The 25,423-nt window shown below is 37.5% G+C and overlaps 1 protein-coding gene across 1 annotated transcript in view; it reads right to left on the bottom strand.

Annotated features, from left to right (window-relative positions):
- The window catches only part of CCDC7 (coiled-coil domain containing 7), a 404,782-nt gene that overhangs the window by 15,040 nt on the left and 364,319 nt on the right, over positions 1-25,423 (bottom strand). The window contains exons 38-39 of the mRNA XM_047741462.1: positions 9,978-10,097; positions 2,332-2,457 (exon numbers count right to left, since the gene is read on the bottom strand). Of these exons, the coding sequence (XP_047597418.1) occupies positions 2,332-2,457; positions 9,978-10,097 (246 nt within the window). The remainder of the gene's footprint in view (positions 1-2,331; positions 2,458-9,977; positions 10,098-25,423) is intronic.

Raw genomic sequence — 25,423 nt, 5'->3', positions numbered from 1 at the left:
TTATTTAAAAATTTTTTTATATAACCACAGTGAAAAAACTAGTGCTCGTGGTTTCTAAACAGACATGTTTAGAAATACTATCATCATGATACATATTTTGAACACCGTTAAAAACAAAATAATGGGGGTGCCTGGGTGGCTCGGTGGGTTAAAGTCTCTGCCTTCGGCTCAGGTCATGATCCCAGGATCCTGGGATCGAGCCCCGCATCGGGCTCTCTGCTTAGCCGGAAGCCTGCTTCCTCCTCTCTCTCTCTGCCTGCCTCACTGTCTACTGGTGATCTCTGTCTGTCAAATAAATAAACAAAATCTTTAAAAAAAAATAATGTAATAAAGAAAATAGTTTCAGTATGTTCAAGAAAAATATGCTAAAATAAAAAGCAGAATGTGGGACATTTAGATGGTGTTTTCTCAAAGTTACTGGGGAAAATTTACTAAATTAATGTGTTGAATTTCTACAATATATGTCTTACAGAGAAATAAAACATTTTCAATTCTTCCATTTCCTTAAGGCAAGTGTTTGCTTAAGAAATGTTTATGTCATTATTTTTAGATTAAAAGGCTTGATTATTTGATGAAAAATAAAAACATTATGATAGAATCATTTCTATTCCATCCACAAAAAAAGATTACTATTACTATTCTCTTATGAATAGAAATTTAGATAGTAGATTATTCAGACTATTTCTTAGTTCTTATTCTCTTCCTCTTTTTTGTTTCTTTAGGCAACATTACTGCTTATAATTAACACCCCCATCAAAGAGAAAGCTGTAGCTTAGGGAAAAAAAAACAAATTGGGGCACTTGGGTGGCTCATCGATTAAGCATCTGCCTTCAGCTTTGGTCATGATCCCAGGGTCCTGGGATCAAGCTCCATGTTGAGCTCCCTGCCCAGAGGGGGAATCTGCTTCTCCTTCTCTCCCTGATTCTGCTCCTGTTTTCTCTTTCTCTCAGTCTCTAATGCACGTGCTCTCTCTCTCTCCAATAAATAAATAAAAATCTTGAAAGGAAACCCTAAATTGTAGGTAAACAAGGAGCTAAATGAATGGAAAACAGCTAAATGAATGGAAAAATATAAAACATATTATAGGTGATATGAAGTAGGTGAATCTGACATTGTCTGGCAGTTAGTAGGAAGGCGAAGATAGCTTATCTGAACATAAAGAGCATATTATAATTAATTTTTCTAATTTTAGAGAAGACTTATTTGCCCAATCTGCCTTACTTCAGTTAATAGTCAAACTTATTTTATTTCTGAGGGGCGCCTGGGTGGCTCAATGGGTTAAGACTCTGCCTTTGGCTCAGGTCATGGTCTCAGAGTCCTGAGATCGAGCCCTGCATCAGACTGTCTGCTTAGCAGGGAGCCTGCTTCCCTCTCTCTCTCTGCCTACTTGTGATCTCTGTAAAATAAATAAAATCTTTTAAAAAATTTATTTTATTTCTGAATTACACTTCCACAGAATGGGAAAAGGCAACCAATGGGTATAATGGTAAGAGATAAAGATGCAGAGTTAGAAAGACAAACTGGTGAAAGTATTGGTAGTATATATAATTATTTGGGTTTTAGAAAATATAATAGGCCAAAAAATAATCTACATTAAAAAAAAACCTTCAAACTCAGTATCTATGGGAAATACAGTAGGGTAATGATTAGATAATGCCTCTGGAGCAATGATAAGGAATGGATTCTGTAAATTAGTTCCTAGATATTAATGGATTAGATACCGGGGGAGATAGTAATGAAGGGAAAGGGAAAACATGTTTATTTTCCTTCCAATCTACCCTCATGTTGAGTCTCTATTGCAGATCCTACTTGGGATTGTACAAAAAGGGAATATATAAATCTAAAACAGAGGATTATAAAATGGGTTTATCATAATGGTGAGCAAGAATGGAAGGTTGAGTGGGACACCTGGGTGGCTTATTCAGTTAAGCATTTGACTCAAGTCATGATCTCAGGGTCCTCAGATTGAGACCCACATGGGTCTCCCCACTCAGCAGGGTGTCTACTTGAGATTCTTTGCTTTTGCCCCTCCCCCTGCTCAATGTGTATTCTCTTTTTCTCTCTCTCAAATAAATAAATCTTTAGGGGAAAAAAAGGAAGGAAGGAAGGTTGTGAAAAAACATGGAGCTCCAATCTATTGGTGGCAGGGAAGAAGAGCTATGCCGGGGACACTACTCATTCACTAAGAATGCATACATGTTAGGTAAGCTTAATCAGTGTTTATTTTCACTTATGGTTAGCAAAACTGGTTATATGACTAAGGATAGTATGATCTGGTTATTTCCACACAATTAAAGTTTTACGAATTTAAAAAATCACATTGTACATTACCTGAAGGTTCTTTATTCAATGAAGGAAGCTGGATGGCTTTATAAATGGTTGACCCAGCCCTAGAGGTTCTACGATTTGCTTTTGGAGGTTCAGTTACATGGGGTGAAGTGTACTCATAAGGTTCTTCTAGAAATATTTAGAAAATACGTTAGCTATAAGATGGATTACATTTGTAACTGATTTTGATACACAGTAAGTTAGCTGCCAATAAAACTGAAATAACTAAAAATGTTTTGAGATGATTAATTTCACTAATAAGGAAATACACATTAAGAAGGATAGTTTTAGAGATCAGAACTAAGTAAAAGAATTCACCAAGACCACCTATTATAAATTCCATTTCTATGAAATGTCCAGTGTATGGAAATTTATAGAGACAAAAATTAGATTAGCAGATTATGGCTTGGAATGTGACGATTTCTCTTTCACACAGCGAAAATATTCTAAAATAAAAACATGATGATGAAAGCATAACTCTGTGAATGTACTAAAAACCACTGAATTACACACTGTAAATGAATGAACTGTATGGTATGTGAATTATATATTGATAAAGCTATTAAAATTAACATCTGAGGGGCGCCTGGATGGCTCAGTGGGTTAAGCCTCTGGCTTCAGCTCATGTCATGATCTCACGGAGCTGGGATCGAGCCCCACATCGGGCTCTCTGCTGGGCAGGGAGCCTGCTTCCCCCTCTTTCTCCACCTGTCTCTCTGCCTACTTGTGATCTCTCTCTCTCTGTCAAATAAAATCTTTAAAAAAAAATGACATCTGATTTTCTATCACAAACAATGAAGGCCAGAAGCCAGTGGGATGACATATTAAAAATGCTGAAAGCAAAAATTCACAACCAAGAATTTAATACCCAGCAAAATTATTATTCAAAAATAATAATAGATAAAACAAAAACCTTCCTAGATAAAAAAAACAACTAAGACTATTGTTGTTATATTAGGAAAAGTGTCTTAAAAGAAATGCTAAGGAAAATATTTCAGGCTGGTACAAAAATGACATCAGGTAGTAACTCAAAATCTGCATGAAAAAATAAAAAGCATTTTAAAAGTAATTATATCGGTAACTATAAATAACAACATATCTTTTCTAAACTCTTTTCTTTCATTAGCTTATTAAAAAAAAAAGAGCACTACCTAAAACCGTACTACTGAATATGTAATAGAAAATTCAATTTTATTTCTTTATATGAGCATTGAAAAACCCCAAATCTAAGTTAGGGAAACAATTTTATTTTCAATAGCATCAAAAAAGAATAAAATCGGGATGCCTGGGTGACTCAGTTGGTTAAGCTTCTGCCTTCGCCTCAGGTCATGATCAGGGTCCTGGGATCGAGTCCCAAATCGGGCTCCTTGCTCAGTGGGAAGCCTGCTTCTCTGTCTGCCTCTGCCTGCCACTCTGCCTGCTTGTGCACTTTCTCTCTCTCTGACAAATAAATAAATAAAATATTAAAAAAAAAAAGAATAAAATAGTAGTGAATTTAACAGAGAGGTAAGACTTGGAATGAGAGTTATAAAACACTGTAAGGGAAAATAAATCCAATATAAATGACCAAGTTCAATGTTCATAAATTAGAACTTATTTATTTGTTTGAAATATAATGACATACCACTGTATTAGTTTTAGTAGATAACTTAATAATTGATATATGTGAGTTCAAGGGTTTCCTCTGTTGCCATCTCAAACAAGAACTCTTAGAACATTCATATTTTTAAGATAGCAATTCTTTTCAAATTGATAAATAAGTTCAATATAATCCCTATCAGTACTTTAGGAGCTTTTTTTTTTTTTTCAGAAATTAGCAACCTGAAACTAAAATTTATATGAAATGCAAAAGACAGTATAGCCAAATGAATAACACTACAGAGACTTCATCTTTCAATTATAAAATTTACTATTAACTTTGTTATCAAAACAATATGGTAATAGCACAGTGATAGAAAAATAGGTCTAAGGAACAGAACTAAGACTTCAGTAGTAAACTTTTTATGATTATAGCTAATTGATTTTCAACTAGTTCCCAAGGCAATTAAATGGAAACAGGATTCTCTTTTCACAAACGGTGCTCTGGCAATTGGATAGACACTTGGAAAAAGATGAACCTGGAACTTTACTTCTCGTTGTATACAAAAACTAACTCAAAATAAATTACATACCTAAACGTAATAGTGATACTATAAAACTCTTAGGAAAAAAAAATAGAAAATTTTGAGATATTAAATAGGCAATGACTTTTTAGATACAAGTTAAAAGCATGATCCATAAAAGAAAAATTAATATAATGGGCTTCATCAAAATTCAAAACTGTTGACTGTCATTAAGAAAGTTATGACAAGGGGCGCCTGGGTGGCTCAGTAGGTTAAACCTCTGCCTTCGGCTCAGGTCATGATCTCAGGGTCCTGGGATCGAGCCCGGCATCAGGCTCTCTGCTCAGCAGTGAGCCTGCTTCCTCCTCTCTCTGCCTGCCTCTCTGCCTACTTGTGATCTCTCTCTCTCTGTCAAATAAATAAATAAAATTAAAAAAAAAAAAGAAAGTTATGACAAGCTGTAGACTGAAAGTATTCACAAGTCATGTACCCAATAAGAAATCACATCCAGAATATATAAAGAACTCTAAAAATTTTAGAACTTAAAAAACAAAACTTTACAAATGGGCAATTTTAAAGATATTTCACCAAAGAAATACACAAATGGCTAATAAACACATGAAAAGATGCCCAAAATCATTTTTCAGAGAAATGTAAGTAAAAACCACAATGAAATGCCATTTCATATCCAACAGAATGTCTATAATCCAAAGGACAGATACTAGCCAGATGGCAAGGATGGGAAGAAATAAAAGCCTTCATACCTTTGGTATGTGGTAAAATGGCACAGCCCCTTTAGAAAAGAGTTTGGCAATTAAAAAAATAAACATAAGTTTACCATACAACACAGCAACTCTATTCTTAGGTATCCACCTAAGAGAAATGAAAATTTATGTCTTCACAAAGACCAACATGGGAATATTCATAGCAATGTTCCTTATAGCCAAAAAGTGAAATGAACCCAAATGTCCATCAACCTATGAACGGATAAAGAATATGGGCTACAGCCATATAAGAGACTATTATTCAGCAGTAAAAAGGAATGAAATATGATATATGTTACTATATGGGTGAACCTCAAAACCATGCTTACCGAAGGAAACTACACAGAAAACATCATGTATTATATGATTCCATTCATGGGAAATGTCCAGAAAAAGTAAATTAATAAGAAACAAAAAGCAGATTAGTGGTTGCCTGGGACTGGAAGTGGGTACCATTAGGGATCTTGCATGAATGGCGAAATGCTCTAAAAGTGAATTAAGATGGTCACTGTGGACTTAAGTAAATTTACTAAAATCCTTGACTCATACCTTGACTCATATAATTAAGATAGGGCAAATTTTCTGATATGCAATTTAGGCCCCCACTGAAGTGTTTTTTTAAAAACTGCTAATCTGTATCTCTCTGAGGGACAAATTTACCAATTAGAGTATAATGTTTATGCGGTCGTTTGTGTCTTTAGCCTTACAGTATTCACTCAAAGCACTCTTTTCCAGTTACTTCAAGCTGCTCATTTTTCTCTAACTCTGACAATAAGGTTATATCACTCATTAATTTTTTTTCCTTAGACTTTATTGAGATGCATTTGACTTATAATGTAAGTTTGAGGTGTACAATGTGTTGGTTTGCACACTTACATATTGCAAAATAATTACCACCACCACAGCATTAGCTAATTCCTTTTTTTGTAGTGAGACTATTTAACAATCTTCTAGCAACTTTCAAGCATATAATACAGTATTGTTAATTATAATCATCATGATATATATTAGATTCCCAGAACTTATTCATCTTCTTCTATTCATACTCTTTGACCAACATATCCCCATTTCCCCCAACACATAGCTTCTTGTAACCGCCATTCTACTCTCTGCTTCTATGAGTTCAGCTTTTTTTAGATTGCACATATAAGTGAGATCATATTGTATATGTCTTTCTCTGTCTGGCTTGTTTTACTTTAGCATAATTCCTCCAAGGCCCATCCTTGTCTTTTTTTTTTTTTAATTTTATTATATTAGTCACCATACAATACCATGCTGTTGCAAATAACTAGGGTTTCCTTCTTTTTATAGCTGAATAGTATTCCATTGTATATGTAAAGTTTGATTATGTACATTATAATTTATTTTATATACAGTAATACATAATTATATATATTATAGTTCTAATATTACATGTATTATAATAAAAGTTATTTTGAATTCTTTATAGGGTAAATTTTAGATCCCTGTGTTTTGGGGTTTGGTTCTAGAAGATTATTATAATCCTTGGGTCGTGTCCTGTTTCCTTGATTTTTCATGTTCCTTGGAGATTTGTGTTGCTGTCTTACATTTAAAGTAGCAGTCACCTCCTCCAGTCTTTACTAACTGCCCTCAGGAAGGACCTGCCTTTCATCAGCCCTGCTAGAAATCCTGAGGCTTTCTGGGACCTTGAATGCACATGCCTGCTCAATACTTACTGCTCCCTCTTGTGGCAGAGTTCTTAAGCTTGTATATTTTCTCTGGATCCTGTATCATACCAGGCCAAATGGAGACACCCTCCCTTTTGTTTTCTCTAAGGTGGCACCACAGTTCAAGTCATGGTTTTCTCTGGCCCACAGAACCTGGCTTGCTTTCTGCAAGAGCTCCCTAGATGTCCACCAAAGCTTGCTGTCCCTAGCATTCTCAGGAGCATGCACAGGGAGCTGGCTACAGAGTTGGGAAGGCGTGGGTGAGATAAACCTGTTGCTGGGGATGCCCACAAGCCAGTTGCTGGATTCTGCAAGTGAGGCTTTCCCAGCAGCTCATGAGTAGGCTTTCTGATGGAGTCCAAGCACAGCATAAGCTACATCCCTTTAATGCTCTCTGAGAATCATATCTGCCACTCTTTCCTACTCTCATCCCACAATTTAGTACTCTAGATGCCTTTGTGGTATCCTGCATAGCTAGAAAAGCCTGGTACTCACTCTTACTCCCTCTTTCCCTGCAAAGGGAGACATCATGGGGTGAGAAAGTCTCACTTGGTCCTAGCTGCACCACTTGGGGGAACATGTGATGCACACAAAGTCAAATTGTTCCTCTTATCCAATCCAATGTATCCAAACTCATTCTTTGCTTCAACAAAGTACTGGAACTTCTAATCTGGAAAACTGGACTTGCCTCTTGTCTATGAGTGACTGCCTGAGTCAGTGTTCTCCGGGTGCTCCCTGACTGTGACAAAGAAGTGTTGGAACCATTCATGAGCTACTAGAGTCCACAGCCAGGATGGAGATTTGTCTGCCTATTACCCGATGCACAGGTGGGCAAGGTTTTTCCAGGTCCCTTGGTGTGTAATACTAGATCCCACAACTTCTACAAATGCACTTTCATTCATGGATGGGTGCCAGATTTTTGTTGTTGAGAATGGGGGGAGGGGAAAAAGAAGGGACATCTTATGCTATTGTGATGCCGAAATCAGTTGTTATATATTTGTAGTAGTTCCTTATGTCCCAGTCTGTATTTCATCCTAGAATCTCCCAACATCATGGTTCATTGCTTTTTTGCATGCAGTTTTTTTATTGAGAAAATTATAGTATAATTAAAATATAATATAATTGAATGATGAAAAAGACAACCTAACTGTGATGCGTAATTTACTGCTAGGTGAGTCTGTTTGTTGTGTTTTTTCTTTGCCACCTTTCTGTAAGGGACTGGGTCCTGTGGGGACTATCCTTGTATTGCTACCATATTCTCTCTGTGTGTGTATGTGTGTGTATTGTGCAGGAAGTCACATCATAGGACCTTCCTCTGAAAATGATTATAGATCACAAAATTGTGATCTCTGGAACCTCATGAAAAATTTTAATATGAATTTGTGGGGTTCAGGAAAGAGCACATGCATTTTGCATGGGGCGGGTATCAAGAATATTTGCAACTAGAGGGAACATGGCGGTAGATTGGTTTCAATAATGGCCTCAATGTATTCTTGACCACTGGTGTTCATATCCTCACATACAACTCTGGTCTTGGGTATATGACTTTAGTAAATGGAACAAAAGTAAACAGATGCAAGCAGAAACGTCAAATGTTTCTACAAGGTTTGTACAATGGGCTCACTCACATGTTGCTCTTAGAACCTGAGGTTACAACATGGATATGCTTAAGCTAATCAGCTGGATGATGAAAGACAAGGGGCCAAGTCACTCTTGTGTCACTTGAAAAGTTTGTTTTCTCTGAGCTCCCAAACCATCCTTCCATAGTTGCTTTGTGAAATTGGATGCAGGACTCTGATAACCACATTTTTGCTTTGCCAGGTAACTCCAAGTTAGGGTTAGGCAAATAAAGCATTCTAGAGAGAGATTGCAAGTTTAGAGGAGAAACAAGGGATTTGCTTCCTTCATCTGGCTACCATTGGGCTTCCTGAGAGCTTCATGTCTCTTTTCAGTTTCTGTGAACATCATCCCAGCAATGTTTCTTTATCCTAGGAGCAGAAGTTCTTTCCATGACATAAATGGTCTGTAGTTTTCTCAACATTTGCAAAACCAGTTTTATTTAAACCTCACCGGCTGAGACATAGCAATGTCCCCTCTTCAGAAGTATGTCTGAGACCCCTCCTGAAAAATCAGAGATACTAGCACCAGCCAAGCTGCATCTTGTACTCAGAGTCATTATCAGCCTTAGAAGTGGCAACTTCTTCGTAACATTCCTCCAAGTTATCTCAGAATTCTTTTAACTTTGTTACCCGGTTAACAACTTTATACTTAGTTAATGAGTTTTTACACTTTTGCTGTTTTTTTCAGACAACTAGTGAGGTTTTTATCTCTTGATGAGCCCCAAATAGATACCCCCATTGTCCCAAACAACAGCTAGCCAATTACCAGGCATGTGAGTGAAGCCATTGACCACAAGGTGACCAAAGACGCATACGTTAGCCAGCCAAAATCAGTCTACATTCCTAACTCCCAAATCATGAACTCTAAATCCTGTGTTACTATTTTAAGGTAAATAGTTTTGGGGGTAGTTATGCAGTAAAAGAACATTAACAAATATGGAAAAAATTTTAAAAAATTAATGATTCAATAACTCAGATGGATATAAATTAATCAAACAAAACACACACCTGTATAGTTGATGGTTAGGCAGAGAAAAGTATTTTTTCTTCCACAGTTGCTAGAGAACATGTTAATTTTAATGTCATTTTAGGAAAGCAATCTAGAAGTATCTTTTAACATTATAAAATCCTGGGATATTCTCCCAAAGAAATTCAAGCACCAATAAATATGAATGCATGTTCATGGAGACATTTACCAGTGGTAAAAAGCCAAAAAAGTCAATTCTCTTTAACAGAAGAATGATTAAATAAATAATTCTATACTGTGAAATATTATACTACTAGTAAAGGTATAAATTAAAGCCGTTTAATTTTCAGGTTTGCAAGGATTCACCTAAAATATTTCTGAATAAAAAGATGTAAAATGAGTAAAATGAAAAGTCATACCAAACAACACTATACATACACACACACACACACACACACACACACACACATATTATATATATATATATTTTTTTTCTTTTTTTTCTTTACCTTGATTGTCAAAGGGTGATAAATTGATCACTTTTGTTGGGAATTTACTCATTGAGATGTTCTTTGGAACTAAATCTTGTTGGTTTGAAAATATATTTTTGTTTTTAAACAAATTCATTCCTAAAATGAAAATGTTTAGAAATTAGATAGAGATCCTGAATATTCATGCACTACTCTCCAAACACCATGTACTACTAGTCTTTATTTATGTTTGTAATGTTTTCTTACCACATTTTATTGAGTAGCCACTTGCTTACTGCTCTAATTTGTATAAACTATTTGATCATTTTCTCTTCCTTGTCTTTATTCTGTGTTCATTGATAGCATCTTCTTTCTTTAGCTGAGTATACTTACTATGCCAAAACTGCACATATTTAATGCATATATATTTTGATAAGTGTAGACGACATAGGCATATGCCTGCAATACCATCACCACAATCAATAAGCATACCCATCACCTCCAAAAGGCTTCTCTTGTTTTCTTTTTATGTAGATGGTAAGAAAAGTTAGCAATTTTTCTCTATATATTTTTCTCTATATATTTATCTGTCTGTGGGCATTTAGATAGTTCCCATGTCTTGGCTATTGTAAGTAATGCTGTAATGAACAAAGAAGTGCATGTATCACTTTGAAAGAGTGATTTCATTTCTTTTGAATATATACCCAGAAGTGGGATTGCTGGATCACATGGTAGTTCTCTTTCTAATTTTTGAAGGAACATCTATGTTGTTTTCCATAATAGTTGCGCCAGCTTTACAATACCACCAACAACGTACAAGGGTTGCCCTTTCCCCACATCCTCACTAATATTGGTTATCACTTGTCTTCTTGATGATAACCATTCTAACAGGTGTGGGATGTTATCTCATTGTAGCTTTTTTTGTTGTTGTTGTTAAATGTAATTGTTTAGATGATTTTTTTTTCTTTTCAGCGTAACAGTGTTCATTGTTTTTGCACCACACCCAGTGCTCCATGCAATATGTGCCCTCCCTAATACCCACCACCTGGTTACCCCAACCTCCCACCCACCCCCCCCGCCCCTTCAAAACCCTCAGGTTGTTTCTCAGAGTCCATAGTCTCTCATGGTTCATCTCACCTTCCAATTTCCCTCAACTCCCTTCTCCTCTCCATCTCCCCATGTCCTCCATGTTATTTGTTATGCTCCACAAATAAGTGAAACCATATGATAATTGACCCTCTCTGCTTGACTTATTTCACTCAGCATAATCTCTTCCAGTCCTGTCCATGTTGCTACAAAAGTTGGGTATTCATCCTTTCTGATGGCATAATACTCCATGGTGTATATGGACCACATCTTCCTTATCCATTCATCCGTTGAAGGGCATCTTGGTTCTTTCCACAGTATGGCGACCGTAGCCATTGCTGCTATAAACATTGGGGTACAGATGGCCCTTCTTTTCACTACATCTGTATCTTTGGGGTAAATACCCAGTAGTGCAATGGCAGGGTCATGGGGAAGCTCTATTTTTAATTTCTTGAGGCATCTCCACACTGTTCTCCAAAGTGGCTGCACCAACTTGCATTCCCACCAACAGTGTAAGAGGGGTCCCCTTTCTCCACATCCCCTCCAACACAGGTTGTTTCCTGTCTTGCTAATTTTGGCCATTCCAAGTGGTGTAAGGTGGTATCTCAATGTGGTTTTAATTTGAATCTCCCTGATGGCTAGTGATGATGAACATTTTTTCATGTATCTGATAGCCATTTGTATGTCTTCATTGGAGAAGTGCCTGTTCATATCTTCTGCCCATTTTTTGATATGATTATCTGTTTTGTGTGTGTTGAGTTTGAGAAGTTCTTTACAGGTCCTGGATATCAACCTTTTGTCTGTACTGTCATTTGCAAATATCTGCTCCCATTCCGTGGGTTGCCTCTTTGTTTTGTTGACTGTTTCCTTTGCTGTGCAGAAGCTTTTGATCTTGATGAAGTCCCAAAAGGTCATTTTCACTTTTGTTTCCTTTGCCTTTGGAGACATATGTTGAAAGAAGTTGCTGTGGCTGATATCGAAGAGGTTACTGCCTATGTTCTCCTCTAGGATTCTGATGGATTCCTGTCTCACATCGAGGTCTTTTATCTATTTTGAGTTTATCTTTGTGTACGGTATAAGAGAATGGTCAAGTTTCATTCTTCTGCATATAGCTGTCCAGTTTTCCCAGCACCATTTATTTATTTTTTATTTTTTATTTTTTTAAAGATTTTATTTATTTATTTGACAGAGATCACAAGTAGACAGAGAGGCAGGCAGAGAGAGAGAGGGAAGCAGGCTCCCTGCTGAGCAGAGAGCCCGATGTGGGACTCGATCCCAGGACCCTGAGATCATGACCTGAGCCGAAGGCAGAGGCTTAACCCACTGAGCCACCCAGGCGCCCCAGCACCATTTATTGAAGAGACTTTTTTCCACTGTATATTTTTTCCTGTTTTGTCGAAGATTATTTGCCCATAGAGTTGAGGGTCCATATCTGGGCTCTCTACTCTGTTACACTGGTCTATGTGTCTGTTTTTATGCCAGTACCATGCTGTCTTGGTGATCACAGCTTTGTAGTAAAGCTCGAAATCAAGTAACGTGATGCCGCCAGTTTTGTTTTTGTTTTTCAATATTTCCTTAGCAGTTCGGGGTCTCTTCTGACTCCATACAAATTTTAGGATTATTTGCTCCAGCTCTTTGAAAAATACTGGTGGAATTTTGATCGGAATGGCATTAAAAATACAGATTGCTCTAGGCAGTATAGACATTTTAACAATGTTTATTCTTCTGATCCAAGAGCATGGAATGGTCTTCCATCTTTTTGTGTCTTCTTCAATTTCTTTCATGTGTGTTCTGTAGTTCCTCGAGTACAGATCTTTTACATCTTCAGTAAGGTTTATTCTCAGGTATCTTATGGTTCTTGGTGCTATAGTAAATGGAATCGATTCTCTAATTTCCCTTTCTGTATTTTCATTGTTAGTGTATAAGAAAGCCACTGATTTCTGTACATTGACTTTGTATCCTGCCACGTTGCTGAATTGTTGTATGAGTTCTAGTAGTTTGGGGGTGGAGTCTTTTGGGTTTTCCATATAAAGAATCATGTCATCTGCGAAGAGAGAGACTTTGACTTCTTCATTGCCAATCTGGATACCTTTAATTTCTCTTTGTTGTCTGATTGCTGTTGCTAGGACTTCTAATACTATGTTAAACAAGAGTGGTGAGAGTGGGCATCCTTGTTGTGTTCCTGATCTCAACGGGAAGGCTGCAAGCTTTTTCCCAAGGAGGATGATATTTGCTGTGGGTCTTTCATAGATAGATTTTATGAAGTTCAGGAATTTTCCCTCTATCCCTATACTTTGAAGGATTTTAATCAGGAACGGATGCTGGATTTTGTCAAATGCTTTTTCTGCATCAACTGAGAGGACCATGTGGTTCTTCTCTCTTTTCTTATTGATTTGTTGTAGCACATTGATTGATTTGCGAATGCTGAACCATCCTTGTAACCCAGGGATGAATCCCACCTGGTCATGGTGGATAATCTTTTTAATGTGCTGTTGGATCCTATTTGCTAGGATCTTGTTGAGAATCTTAGTTAGCATCCATATTCATCAGTGATATTGGTCTGAAATTCTCCTTTTTGGTAGGGTCTTTGCCTGGTTTGGGGATCAGGGTAATGCTGGCTTCATAAAAAGAGTCTGGAAGTTTTCCTTCTGCTTCAATTTTTTGAAACAGCTTCAGGAGAATAGGTCTTATTTCTTCTTTGAAAGTTTGGTAGAATTCCCCAGGGAATCCATCAGGTCCTGGGCTCTTGGTTTTTGGGAGGTTTTTGATCATTGCTTCAATCTCGTTACTAGATATCAGTCTATTCATGTTGTCAGTTTCTTCCTGGTTCAATTTTGGGAGTTTATAGTTTTCCAGGAATGCATCCATTTCATCTAGGTTGCTTAGCTTATTGGCATATAACTGTTGGTAATAATTTCTGATGATTGTTTCTACTTCCTTGGTGTTAGTTGTGATCTTTCCCTTTTCATTCATAATTTTATTAATTTGGACTTTCTCTCTTTTCTTTTGGATTAGTGTGGCCAATGGTTTATCAATCTTATTGATTCTTTCAAAGAACCAGCTTCTAATTTCATTGATACGATTACTGTATCTCTGGTTTCTACCTCATTGATCTCTGCTCTAATCTTGATGATTTCCCTTCTTATGTGTGGAGTTGGTCTGATTTGTTGTTGATTCTCCAGTCCTTTAAGGTGTAGAGACAGCTGGTGTGTTTTAGATTTTTCAATTTTTTTGAGGGAGGCTTGGATGGCTATGTATTTCCCCCTTAGGACGCCTTTGCTGTATCCCATAAGTTTTGGACCGAAATGACTTCATTCTCATCGTTTCCCATGAATTGTTTCAGTTCTTCTTTGATCTCCTCGTTGATCCAAGCATTCTTAAGCAAGGTGGTCTTTAGCTTCCAGGTGTTTGAGTTCCTTCCGAACTTTTCCTTGTGATTGAGCTCCAGTTTCAAAGCATTGTGATCTGAGCATGTGCAGGGAATAATGTCAGTCTTTTGGTATCGGTTGAGTCCTGATTTGTGACCCAGTATGTGGTCTATTCTGGAGAAGGTTCCATGTGCACTTGAGAAGAATGAGTATTCTTTTTGTATTTGTATTTTGTATTTGTTTTAGGGTGGAATGTCCTGTATATATCTATGAGGTCCATCTGGTCCAATGTGTCATTCAGTGCTCTTGTTTCTTTATTGATTTTCTGCTTCGATGATCTATTACTGAGAGAGGCGTGTTAAGATCTCCTACTATTAATGTATTCATATCAATATGACTCTTTATCTTGATTAACAATTGTCTTATGTAGTGTTCTTATGTAATTGGCTGCTCCCATATTGGGGGCATAGATATTTACAATTGTTAGATCATCTTGGTGGATAATCCCTTTAATTATGTAGTGTCCTTCTGTATCTCTGACTATAGTCTTTAGTTTAAAGTCTAATTTATCTGATATGAGAATTGCTATCCCGGCCTTCTTTTGAGGCCCACTGGCATGAAAGATGCTTCTCCATCCCTTCATTTTCAGTCTGGGTGTATCTTTAGGTTCAAAATGGGTCTCTTGTAGACTACATATGGATGGGTCCTGTCATTTTATCCAATCTGCAACCCTGTGTCATTTTATGGGCACATTAGCCATTCATATTGAGAGTGATTATTGATAGATACGTTTTTATGGACATCGTGTTACCTTTGAAGTCTTTCTTTCTGCAGATTGTCTCTATATTTCTGTTCAATGATATTTTTAGGATTTTTTCTCTTTTATAGAACCCCCCTTAATATTTCTTGCAGTGTCGGCTTGGTGGTTGCATAGTCTTTTAAGCCTTGCCGGTCTTGGAATCTTTATCTCTCCATCCATTTTGAATGTCAGTCTTGCTGGGTAAGGTATTCTTGGCTACATGTTCTTCTCATTTAGTGCCCTGAATATATTTTGCCAGCCCTTTCTGGCTTGCCAGGTGTCTGTGAACAGATCTGATGTTATTCTGATGGGCTTTCCTCTCTACATAAGGAGCTTCTTTGTCCTAGCTGCTTTCAAGAGGGTCTGCCTACAATTATAATTCTTCATTCTTACTATTAGGTGTCTTGAGGACTTTGAGAATCTATAATCTTGTGGGGAAAGCATTCTGCCTCTAGTATATGAATGCTGGTTCCATTCATGAGATTGGGAAAATTTTCATGGACAACTTGTTCCACTAATCTTCTAGACTTCTTTCTTTCTCCTCCCCTTCAGGGATTCCAATAATTTTGACGTTGGAACATTTCATGGTATCATTTATTTCCCTGATTCTGTTTTCGTGGGTTCTAAGCTGTTTGTTCCAGGCTTCCTCCTGATCCTTTCTATCTGTTTGTCTTCCAGATCACTAATTCTATGTTCTGTCTCAGTTACCCTAGCTTTTAGAGAATTTATATTAGATTGGAACTCATTGAGAGCATTGTGAACATCATCCCTGGTGGCTTTCAGTTCTGCCCTAATCAATTCCGTTTGGTCATCCATGGCTTTCTCCAACCTATTGCCTGGATAATTGTTAGCCTGAATTCCCTTTCCGACATATGGTCTCTGTTGATGGCCATTAGCTCTGTTGTAGAAGGCCCATCTGCTGTATTTTAATTCTGTTGGGCATTCCTACTCCTAGTCATTTTGGTGAGAGATGACTGATTGGATGTAGCTGGATGTATCAACCGTGGCACAGTCAAGGTGCACCCTGGAATGCTTCTGAGCAATCAGGATTCCCCACCCAAATGAGAGAAAAAAGAAAAGAAAAGAAAAAAAGAGAGAGCAAGAGAGACAGGAAAAAAAGGGAAGATAAAAGAGAAGGCTCAGCCCAAATGGGCCCCAAGGTAAGATTGATGAAGTATACAAACAAAAACAGACAAACAAAAAGACTGATAAAAGTATATGACAAGAGAAAAAAAAAATATATATATATATAAAAGCAAAAAGAGGAAGAACCTCATCAAAAAAAAAAACCCCAAGTATAAGATTTGTGTACTATCAGGACAAACACAAATACACAGAAACACTGGTGGAAGAAAAAGATGGGAGAGTGGTTATAAATTCTCAGTGTGGGTGAGGAAGGTTATTTTGATTCTTCCGATGTATCTTGATATCTTTGTTAAAGGACTCAATTTTCCTAAGATAAAGGGAGATTAAAAATTGGTTTACCTATAGGGGTAGCATTGATTGGGGAAAGGGGGTTACCTTGAAGTTTAACGCTATATGAATATTAGAAAATAAAAATAAAAGAATAAACTAGACTAAACTAAACTAAAATTTTAAAAAATTTAAAAAAATAGAAAAGCAAAAGAAAAACACGGCGTATGTATCAAAAAGTTCATGTTAGAAGGTTATTATGGAATTTGATGTACTGGACATCTCACTGTGATGGTAAATAGGTTAAAAAATTATCTATATTAAAAAAAATGAACCAGAATAGTGGTAATGAGTTAAAAATAAAAGTTGTATCTATGAAGTAGTGGTGGTTGTTCCCTTGTCGTCTTTTTTTTTTTCCTTGTTGGTTTTCAGGGGGAGGGGCCGGCCACATGGGTTTTCAGTCAATTATGTTCCTTGAGTTAAGTCCTCCTGCCCCCCTCAAGGAGGTGGGCTCTGAGGAGACCGGTTTTTTCAGGCTTTTGTTCTCTGGAGGTTTTTATGTTTGTTCATCTGTTTTCTCTTGCCTTGACAGCTTTTGATGGTTTTTGGAGGTTTAGAGGAAAGCAAACTGCACCCCGACCTCCCTCTAAGAGAGAAGCCTCAGTCTGCTCCCCTGTGGGTGCTGGAGAGCACATAAATTCCCCCTAGGCCGCTGGCAGAGCAGGTTCAGAGTCACAGTCCCTGGGGATGCAGGATCTCCTGCTTGTATCCAAAACCACGGCAGCAGCGGCTGTCTGGGCAGCTCCAGACCGCCAGAGAGGTTCCAAGCAGCAATCACACACTGAGATTTTCCCACTGGCCAGGGCTGGGAGTGCCTGGTCTTTCCAGGTCCGAGAGCTCCCAGCTGGCGCCCCTGCGCACCTCTCCCAGGGGAGGGTGTGGGGCACGTGCGTCTCAGGCTCTGATAGTATGGCGTGGGTCTAAGAGCGCCAGGTTGGTACCTGCCCGCACCTCTCTCAAGGGAGGGTGTGGGGCGCGGGTATCTCAGGCTCTGATAGCGTGGCTCGGCGTTCTGCCGTCTGGCGAGGCTCCCAGCCTCTCACGGGAGCCGGACCCCACATGTTCTCTGACGCGCTGGCGGCTCAGGGACCAAGAACTGGTTTCTCTGCCACACTCTCTCTGGCTCAGCGCCAGGGGAGGCTATCCTGGGTCCGGGGACTTAAGTCCCTGTCCCAATTCCCACAATCCCACCCCCCCCCCCCCCGCAATCCTTTGCTCTGAGTGCTTACAACCAGACTCCAAGTTAATGCTGGTCCCCAGACGCAGGGCACTCTCGTGTATTAGGGGTATTACTTTCCAATTGGTCGCCTCTGGTGGCTCCCTCCGCCTTTTATCTTCTGATATCAGTCCGACGTTCCCACTCTGCTTTACCTGCCCACTGGTGTCTTCTGCCCCTGTAGAGATCCAGACGTGTATAATTCTGATCTCAGGCTGATTTCATGGGTGATCGGAGTTCTTTGGTAGGTAATCAGCTCACTTTAGGGTACAGGTTGAAATGGTGCCTCCTTCTACTTCCCTACCATCTTGTCTCCCCCCTCTCATTGTAGTTTTGATCTGTATTTCCTTAATTAGTGCTGTCAAGCACCTTTCCATTGGCTATTTGTATGTCTTCTTTGAAAAATGTCTATTTACATCCTCTCCATTTATAATAGCATTGTTTTAGTTTTGGGTTTTCTCCTCTTCTTCCCTCTTCTTCCTCTCCCCCTCCCCCTCTTCCTTCTCTCTCTCTCTCTCTTTTTTTTTTGCTACTGAGTTGTATAAGTTCCTTACATTGGATATTAACTTATTATGAGATAGATGGTTTGCAAGTATTTTCTCCCATTCCATAGGTTGCCCTTTCATTTTGTTGATGATTTCTTTTGCTGAGCAGAAACTTTTTATTTTGGTGTCCCACCTGTTTTTTATTTTGTTGCTTGTGCTTTTGATACAATGTCCAAAATATTATTGCCAAGATCAATATTAAAGAGTCCCCCCCGCCGTTTTCTTCTTGGAGTATTGAGGTTTCAGATCTCACATAAGTTTTTAATCTATTTCAAATTAGTTTTTATTAACCATAGAAGATATGGGTTCAGTTTTATTACAGATTGCTACCCAATTTTCCAACATCATTTATGGAAGAGACCATTGTTTCACATTAAGTATTATTGTTTCCCTTATCAATTATTAATTGTCTATATATGAAGATTTATCCAAGCTCTTGATTCTGTTTCATTGGTATATGTTCTGTTTTTATGTCAGTACTATTCTGTTTTGATTATTATAGCCTTGCAATATAGTTTGAAGACAGGAATTGTATGTAATGCCTCTAACTTTGTTCTCTCTCAGGATTGCTTTGGCTATTCAGGGTCTTTTGTGTTTCCAAACAAACTTTAAGATTTTTTTTCTATTTTCAGAAAATTTTCATTAAAATATTGATAGGGATTGCATTGAATCTATAGATGGCTTTGGATAGTATCAACATTTTAAAAACATTAACTTCCAATCTATAAACCTAGGATATCATTCACTTAAGATTCTTCAATTTCTTTTATCAAAATGTTACTGTTTTTAGTGCTTAGATTGTAACCAACCTTTTTAAAATGTATTCCCTAAGTACTCTATTGTTTTGACGTTACTGTGACTGAGACAGTTGTCCTTATTTCTATTTCAGATATTTTATTGTTAGTGTATAGGAATGCAACTGCTTTCTGTATGTTGATTTTGTATCCTTTGACTTTACTGCCTTCATTTAGTAGTCCTAAAAGTTTTATGGTAGAATCCTTGGGATTTTCTCCATATAAAATCACATCATTTGCAAACTTCACTTTTTCTTTTTCAATTTGGATGCCTTTTCTTTTTCTTGCTTAATTGCTCTAAGATTTCCAGTACTAAATTGAATAGGAATGATGAGAATGGGCACCTTTATCCTGATCTTAGATGAAAACCTTTCAGTCTTTTGCTTATAGGCTTGTCATGTATGACCTTTATTTTGTTGAGATACGTTCCTTCTATACCAAATTTATTGCAAGTTTTTATAAGATGGTAAACTTTTTCAAATGCCTTTTCTGTATCTATTGAGATGATCATGTGATTTTTACATCATTTTGCTAATGTGGTGTATTATATATAATGACTTACATATGTAGATCCACCTTTGCATCTCACAGATAAATCTCAATTGGTCACAGAATATTACCATTTTAATGTTCTATTGAGTTTGTTTTGCTGGAACTTTATTGAGGATTTTTGTGTCAATTGTCATCATGGATATTATTTATTATCTAGGCTTTCAGTTTTCTTTTCTTTAGTGTCCTTAACTGGTTTTGGTATCAGGGTAATATTAACATTATAAAATGAGTTTGAGAGAATTCCTTTCTGTTTAATTTTTGGGAAGCATTTGAGAAGGATTGGCATTAATTATTCTTTACATTTTTGGTAGAATTAATTAGTGAAATCATCAAAAGTGAAAGTGAGGTACTTAAGTCTCTAGGTCTGAATTTTTCTTTGATGAGGGTTTTTGGCAAATGATTCAATCTCCTTATCAATCTCATTATTGGTCTGTTCAGATTTTATATTTCTTTACAATTAAGTCTTTGTAGATGATATGTTTCTAGGAATTTTTCCATTTCTTCTAGTTTATGCGATTTTTTAGTTTACAATTGCTCCCTGTATCTCATAATCTTTGAGTCTCTCTAGTATCATTTGTAATGTCTACCCTTTCATTTCTGACTTTTGAGTCTTTCTTTTTTCTACTTTGTCTTAGCCAAAGTTTTGTCAATTTTATTTACTTTTTTACAAAAAATCTTGGAACATTGTAAAAATAAAATAAAATAAAGAGTACTTATTTAACTCCTTAAAAAAAAACCACTTCTTATCATCATTGATCTTTTTCTTATTTTTCTGGTTTTTATTTCTACTCTGTTCTTTACTATTTCCTTATGTGTGCTAACTTTGGGCTTAGTTTTTTCTTCTTTTATACTTCCTTGTGATGAAAAGTTGTTCACTTGATATCTTTTTTTGTCACGTAGATGTTTACCCCTATAAACTTGCCTCTTAGAATTGCTTTTGCATCATCCTTAAGTTTTGGTGTATTGTGTTTCTATTTTCATTTATCCCAAGTTATCTTTTTCATTTTACATTTTATTTATTCTTTGACCTATTGGTTGTCTGGGAGTGTGTTGTTTAATTTACATATATCTGTGAATTTTCCTGTTTTCATCCATTTATTGATTTCTAATTTCATACTACTGTAGTTAGAAAAAATACTTGGTAAGATTATCTTCTTAGATATACTAAAACTTGTTTTATGACCTGTCGTATGATCTTTCCTGGAGAATGCTGTGTGTGCATTTGGGAAGGAAAGAGAATGTGTATTGTGTTTCTGTTGTATGGAGTGCTCGATATGTCTGTTAGGTCCATTTGGTCTAAAGTATTGTTCAAGTTCAATGTTTCCTCATTGATTTTCTGTCTGGATGATCTATGTCCGGATGATGTTGAAAATGAGGTACTGAAGTCTTCTACTATTACTGTATTGTTGTCTATTTCTCCCTTCATAATTGTGAGTATTTGCTTCTTACACTTAGGTGTCTGATATTGGGTGCATAAAAATTTATGATTATTACATCCTCCTAATGAATTCGTACCTTTATTAATATATAATTCCCTTTTTTGGTCTCTTGTTACACTTCTGAGTTTAAGTCTATTTTGTCTGATATAAGATAGCTACCTTGCTCTAATTTGGTTTCCACTTGTATGGCATACTTATCCATTCCTTCACTTTGACCCTACATGTGTCCTTGAGTATTAGCTAACCATGTATGAGTGGGTTTATTTTTTGGCTCTCAATTCTGTTCATTTGGTGTGTGTGTCTGTTTTTATGCCAGTACCAACTGTTTTGATTACTGTATCTTTATAATACAGCTTAAAATAAGAAAGTGCGATGTCTCCAGCTATGTTCTTTTTCAGAATTGCTTTGACTATTAAGGTATTTATGATTCTATATAAATTTAAGGGTTGTTTTTTTCCAATTCTGTAAAAAAAAATGCCATTGGAATCTTGATAGGAATTGCATTGATTCTATAGATGGCTTTGGGTATTATGGACATTTTGACAATATTAATTCTTCCAATTCATGAATATAGGATAATTTTCCCACTTATTTTTTTCTTTTTCAATTTCTTTCATTAATGTTTAATAGTTTTTAGTATAGGTACATTTTACCTCCTGGGTTAAACTTATTCCTAAGTATTTAATTTTCTTGATTCTATTGTAAATGGAATTATTTTCTTTATTCCTTTTTCAGATAATTTGTTGTTAGTATATAGAAGAGCTATGGATTTTTGCATGTTAATTTTGCATCCTGTAACTTTATTGAATTCATGATCTAACATTTTTTTTGTTGAGTTTTTAGCAAAGAATTAGTCTTCCTGTCTGAGTGGAGCAGGAGAACTGGCTTCAGAGGTGGCAATCCTGTGCCCATTTCCCTGGCCAAATAGGGCCACTGGTTTTGCTCTGCCAAAGATCAGTTCTGCCTGTTGTATTCTCTGTTCAAGTGTTTCTGGGCTATAGAGCCTCTAGCTATTCTGTTTAGGCTTTCTGGTTAGGCTGGGCCAGGAGCTATACTCAGCAGTGGGTGAGGCTATGTGAATGAGCTCCCTGCCAAGGCAGAATGGGCAGGCTAGCCTCAAGCAGCCTCCCTGGTGTTCCCAATCAGGCTTTCCAGTTGATACAGCAGTTGGTATGGCTACAATTTAGTTCCTTTGCCTGGGCAAAATAGGGAAGCTGACTCCAAGTCTCAAGGCTCTTTGTGATCTTGACTCTAGTTAACTTGGTCCCCATAATCTGGCCAAATGGTACCACTGGCTTTGCTCTGCAGATAACCAGCCCTGTCTGCCATAATCTACTCAACTGGTGTTGGGCCACACAGCTTCCAGGTGTTCTACCAGTCTTCTTGGTCAGTTAGTGCAAGGAGATACACTCAATAGTGAACAATGCTGACTTAGCTCTGCTATTGAGCAGAAGTAGACCAAGCTCCAGGGCTAATAGGCTCTTTTTTTCAAAACCCAAATCATACAGACCTGAACCTCACCACATTTCCTGGTGAGATTATGCCACTGTCTTGTCTCTGCAGATAAGCAAACCTGCTAGTTGGGACTACTACTTTTGGTACTGCAGATAGGAACTCAGTCTGTCAAGGTCTGAGTGTTGGTTTTTGCAAGCACTTCTTTCCTTCCCTGTCATAGATTCCCAGTGGTCAAGTCCCATGGATTACCCCATAGTCCCCATGGTGTGAGACCAAGTGGGGGCTCCCAAGAGATGACACACAATGCTAGAGGAGCCAGATGTCCCACCCAGGTTCTTTTTTCCAACTGAAGACACTGGGGGCTCAGGGGAAATCTCACAGTGTGGCCCTCCAATGGGCATGGGGGAGGGGCAATATGGCCAATGTGTAGCCACTTCTCCTACCTCTCTAATGCAGTCTGTCTTGGTCTCTATGATGTGGAGAAAGGGTGCTTCAGCTTTATCCTAATGTTCTAAGATTTTTCTCAAGGGTGTCTGTCCATGAATAGGTTTCAGTTTTTCTTCTTGTTTGGGGGAGTATGGTCAGGAATGACCTATGTTACAATTTTGATGTGCCACTCCCTCCTCCCACCTTTTATGTTTCTGATGTCATAATTTACCTTTGTTTATTTTGCATATTCATTAACAAATTACTGTAGCTGTAGTTATTTTTAATACTTTTCTCCTTTAACCTTTATGGTAGTTAATATGTTATCGTACTGTAGTATTAGAGTATTCTGAATTTAACTATATATTTGTCTTTACTAGTGTGCTGTATGTTTAAATATCACATGACAATTAGTGTCCTTTCATTTCAGCTTGAAGAACTTCCAGGATTTCTTTCTTTTTTTTTTTTTAAAGATTTTATTTATTTATTTGACAGACAGAAATCACAAGTAGGCAGAGAGGCAGGCAGAGAGAGAGAGAGAGGGAGAAGCAGGCTTCCCGCTGAGGAGAGAGCCCGATGCGGGGCTCGATCCCAGGACCCTGGGATCATGACCTGAGCCGAAGGCAGAGGCTTTAACCCACTGAGCCACCCAGGCGCCCCACTTCCAGGATTTCTTATAAGGCAGTTCCAGTAGTGATGAACTCACTTAGCCTCTATTTCTTTTTGAGTCTTATTTCACCTTCATTTCTGGTGGACAACTTTGCCTAGTAAACTATTCTTTTTTTTTTTTTTTTTAATTTCTTTTCAGTGTGGTAAAGTATTCTTTTTAGGGAGTTTCTTTCAACACTTGAATCTATCATCTCACTGTTTTTTGGACTGCAATGTATTTGCAGAGATTGCTTCTAATGCTCAAGAGGATTCCCATGTTAGAAATAAATATTTTCCTCTTGGGGCACATGGGTGGCTCAGTCGTTGGGCATCTGCCTTTGGCTCAGGTCATGATCCCAGGGTCCTGGGATCGAGCCCCGCATCGTGCTCCCTGCTCAAGTGGGAAGCCTGCTTCTCCCTCACCCACTCCCCCTGCTTGTGTTTTCTCTCTCACTATGTCTGTCTCTGTCAAATAAATAAAATCTTAAAAAATATATTTTCCTCTTGCTACTTTGAAAATTCTGTCTTTGTATTTGATTTTAGTTTTATTATATTATGTATTGGCAAATATTATTGTGGATTGAAACTTTGCAGTGATTTCTTAGCTTTTGAATTTGGATATTCAAATATCTCCCCAGATTTAGGAAATTCTCAGGCATTATTTCTTTACATAAGCTCTGCCATTTTCTTCTTCTGTGATTCCAATCATTCACATATTAGTTAGATTATTGGTGTTCCACAGTTCATATAGTCTTCATTAATTTTTTATTTTCTCTTCTTTGTATAATTTTAATACTGTCTTCTACTTTACAAATGTTTTCTCCTGCTGGATTGGCTATCAACTCGAGTTTGTTTGATTCTGCTTTATGATCTCTATCCCTCTGTTAAACTTCTCATTTTGTGTATTCTTTTCTTGCTTCTGTTGATCTGGCTTTTTGTGTTTTCTTGTAGCTCAGTGAGCTTCTTTAAAACACCTATTTTGAATTCCTTATCAGTTAAATTTCAAATCTCCAATTCTTTGGGGCTATTGGAAAATAATGTATTTCTTGCATGGTATTATGTTTCCTTGATTTTTTTAATGTTCCTTGACATTCTCTCTGTTTTCATTGCATTTTAAAAAGTAGTCACCTCCTCCAGGTTAACTGACTGGTTTCCAGAGAGAAATCTCTTCTTTCAGCCCTGCTAGGAATTCTGATGTTTTTTCAGACCATTCAATGGGTGTACCTGCTCTACACTTCGTGCTTTTTGTTTGCTTGTTTTGGTGGCAGAATTCTTAAGCCTTCTTTCTGTGCTGCCAAGACAGGTTGGTTGCTGAGAGTCTCCTTTTTGTTTTCCTTATGGCAGTGCTGAGTGCTCAAGTTTATGGTTTCTTCCAGGACAGTTTTCTGGGGGTGTTTACTGTCTGTCGAAGTTCACTCTTATTGCTGTTGGGAGCCTGCAGAGGGAGCCAGCCACAAGGTGGATTTTGTGGGGGTGAGACACATGGAGTACTGGAGGTGACTGTGGACCAGTTTTGGGGAATCCACAGATGAAGTGTTTTCAGCAGCTGATGTGTGGGCCTCTAGAGTCCTTTGACACAGTTAGCAGTTAGATCCCTTCTACACATTCGGTTCTGAACCTTGGTGGCTGTTATCTCAGCCACTCTTTGACTTTAGGTCATGTGACTTATGACTCAGTTCTCTGG

Source organism: Lutra lutra, chromosome 8 (assembly GCF_902655055.1).
Source record: "Lutra lutra chromosome 8, mLutLut1.2, whole genome shotgun sequence".
NCBI lineage: Eukaryota > Metazoa > Chordata > Mammalia > Carnivora > Mustelidae > Lutra > Lutra lutra.
Note: the sequence above shows the minus strand (reverse complement) of the source record. Positions and strands in the feature narration are given on the sequence as shown.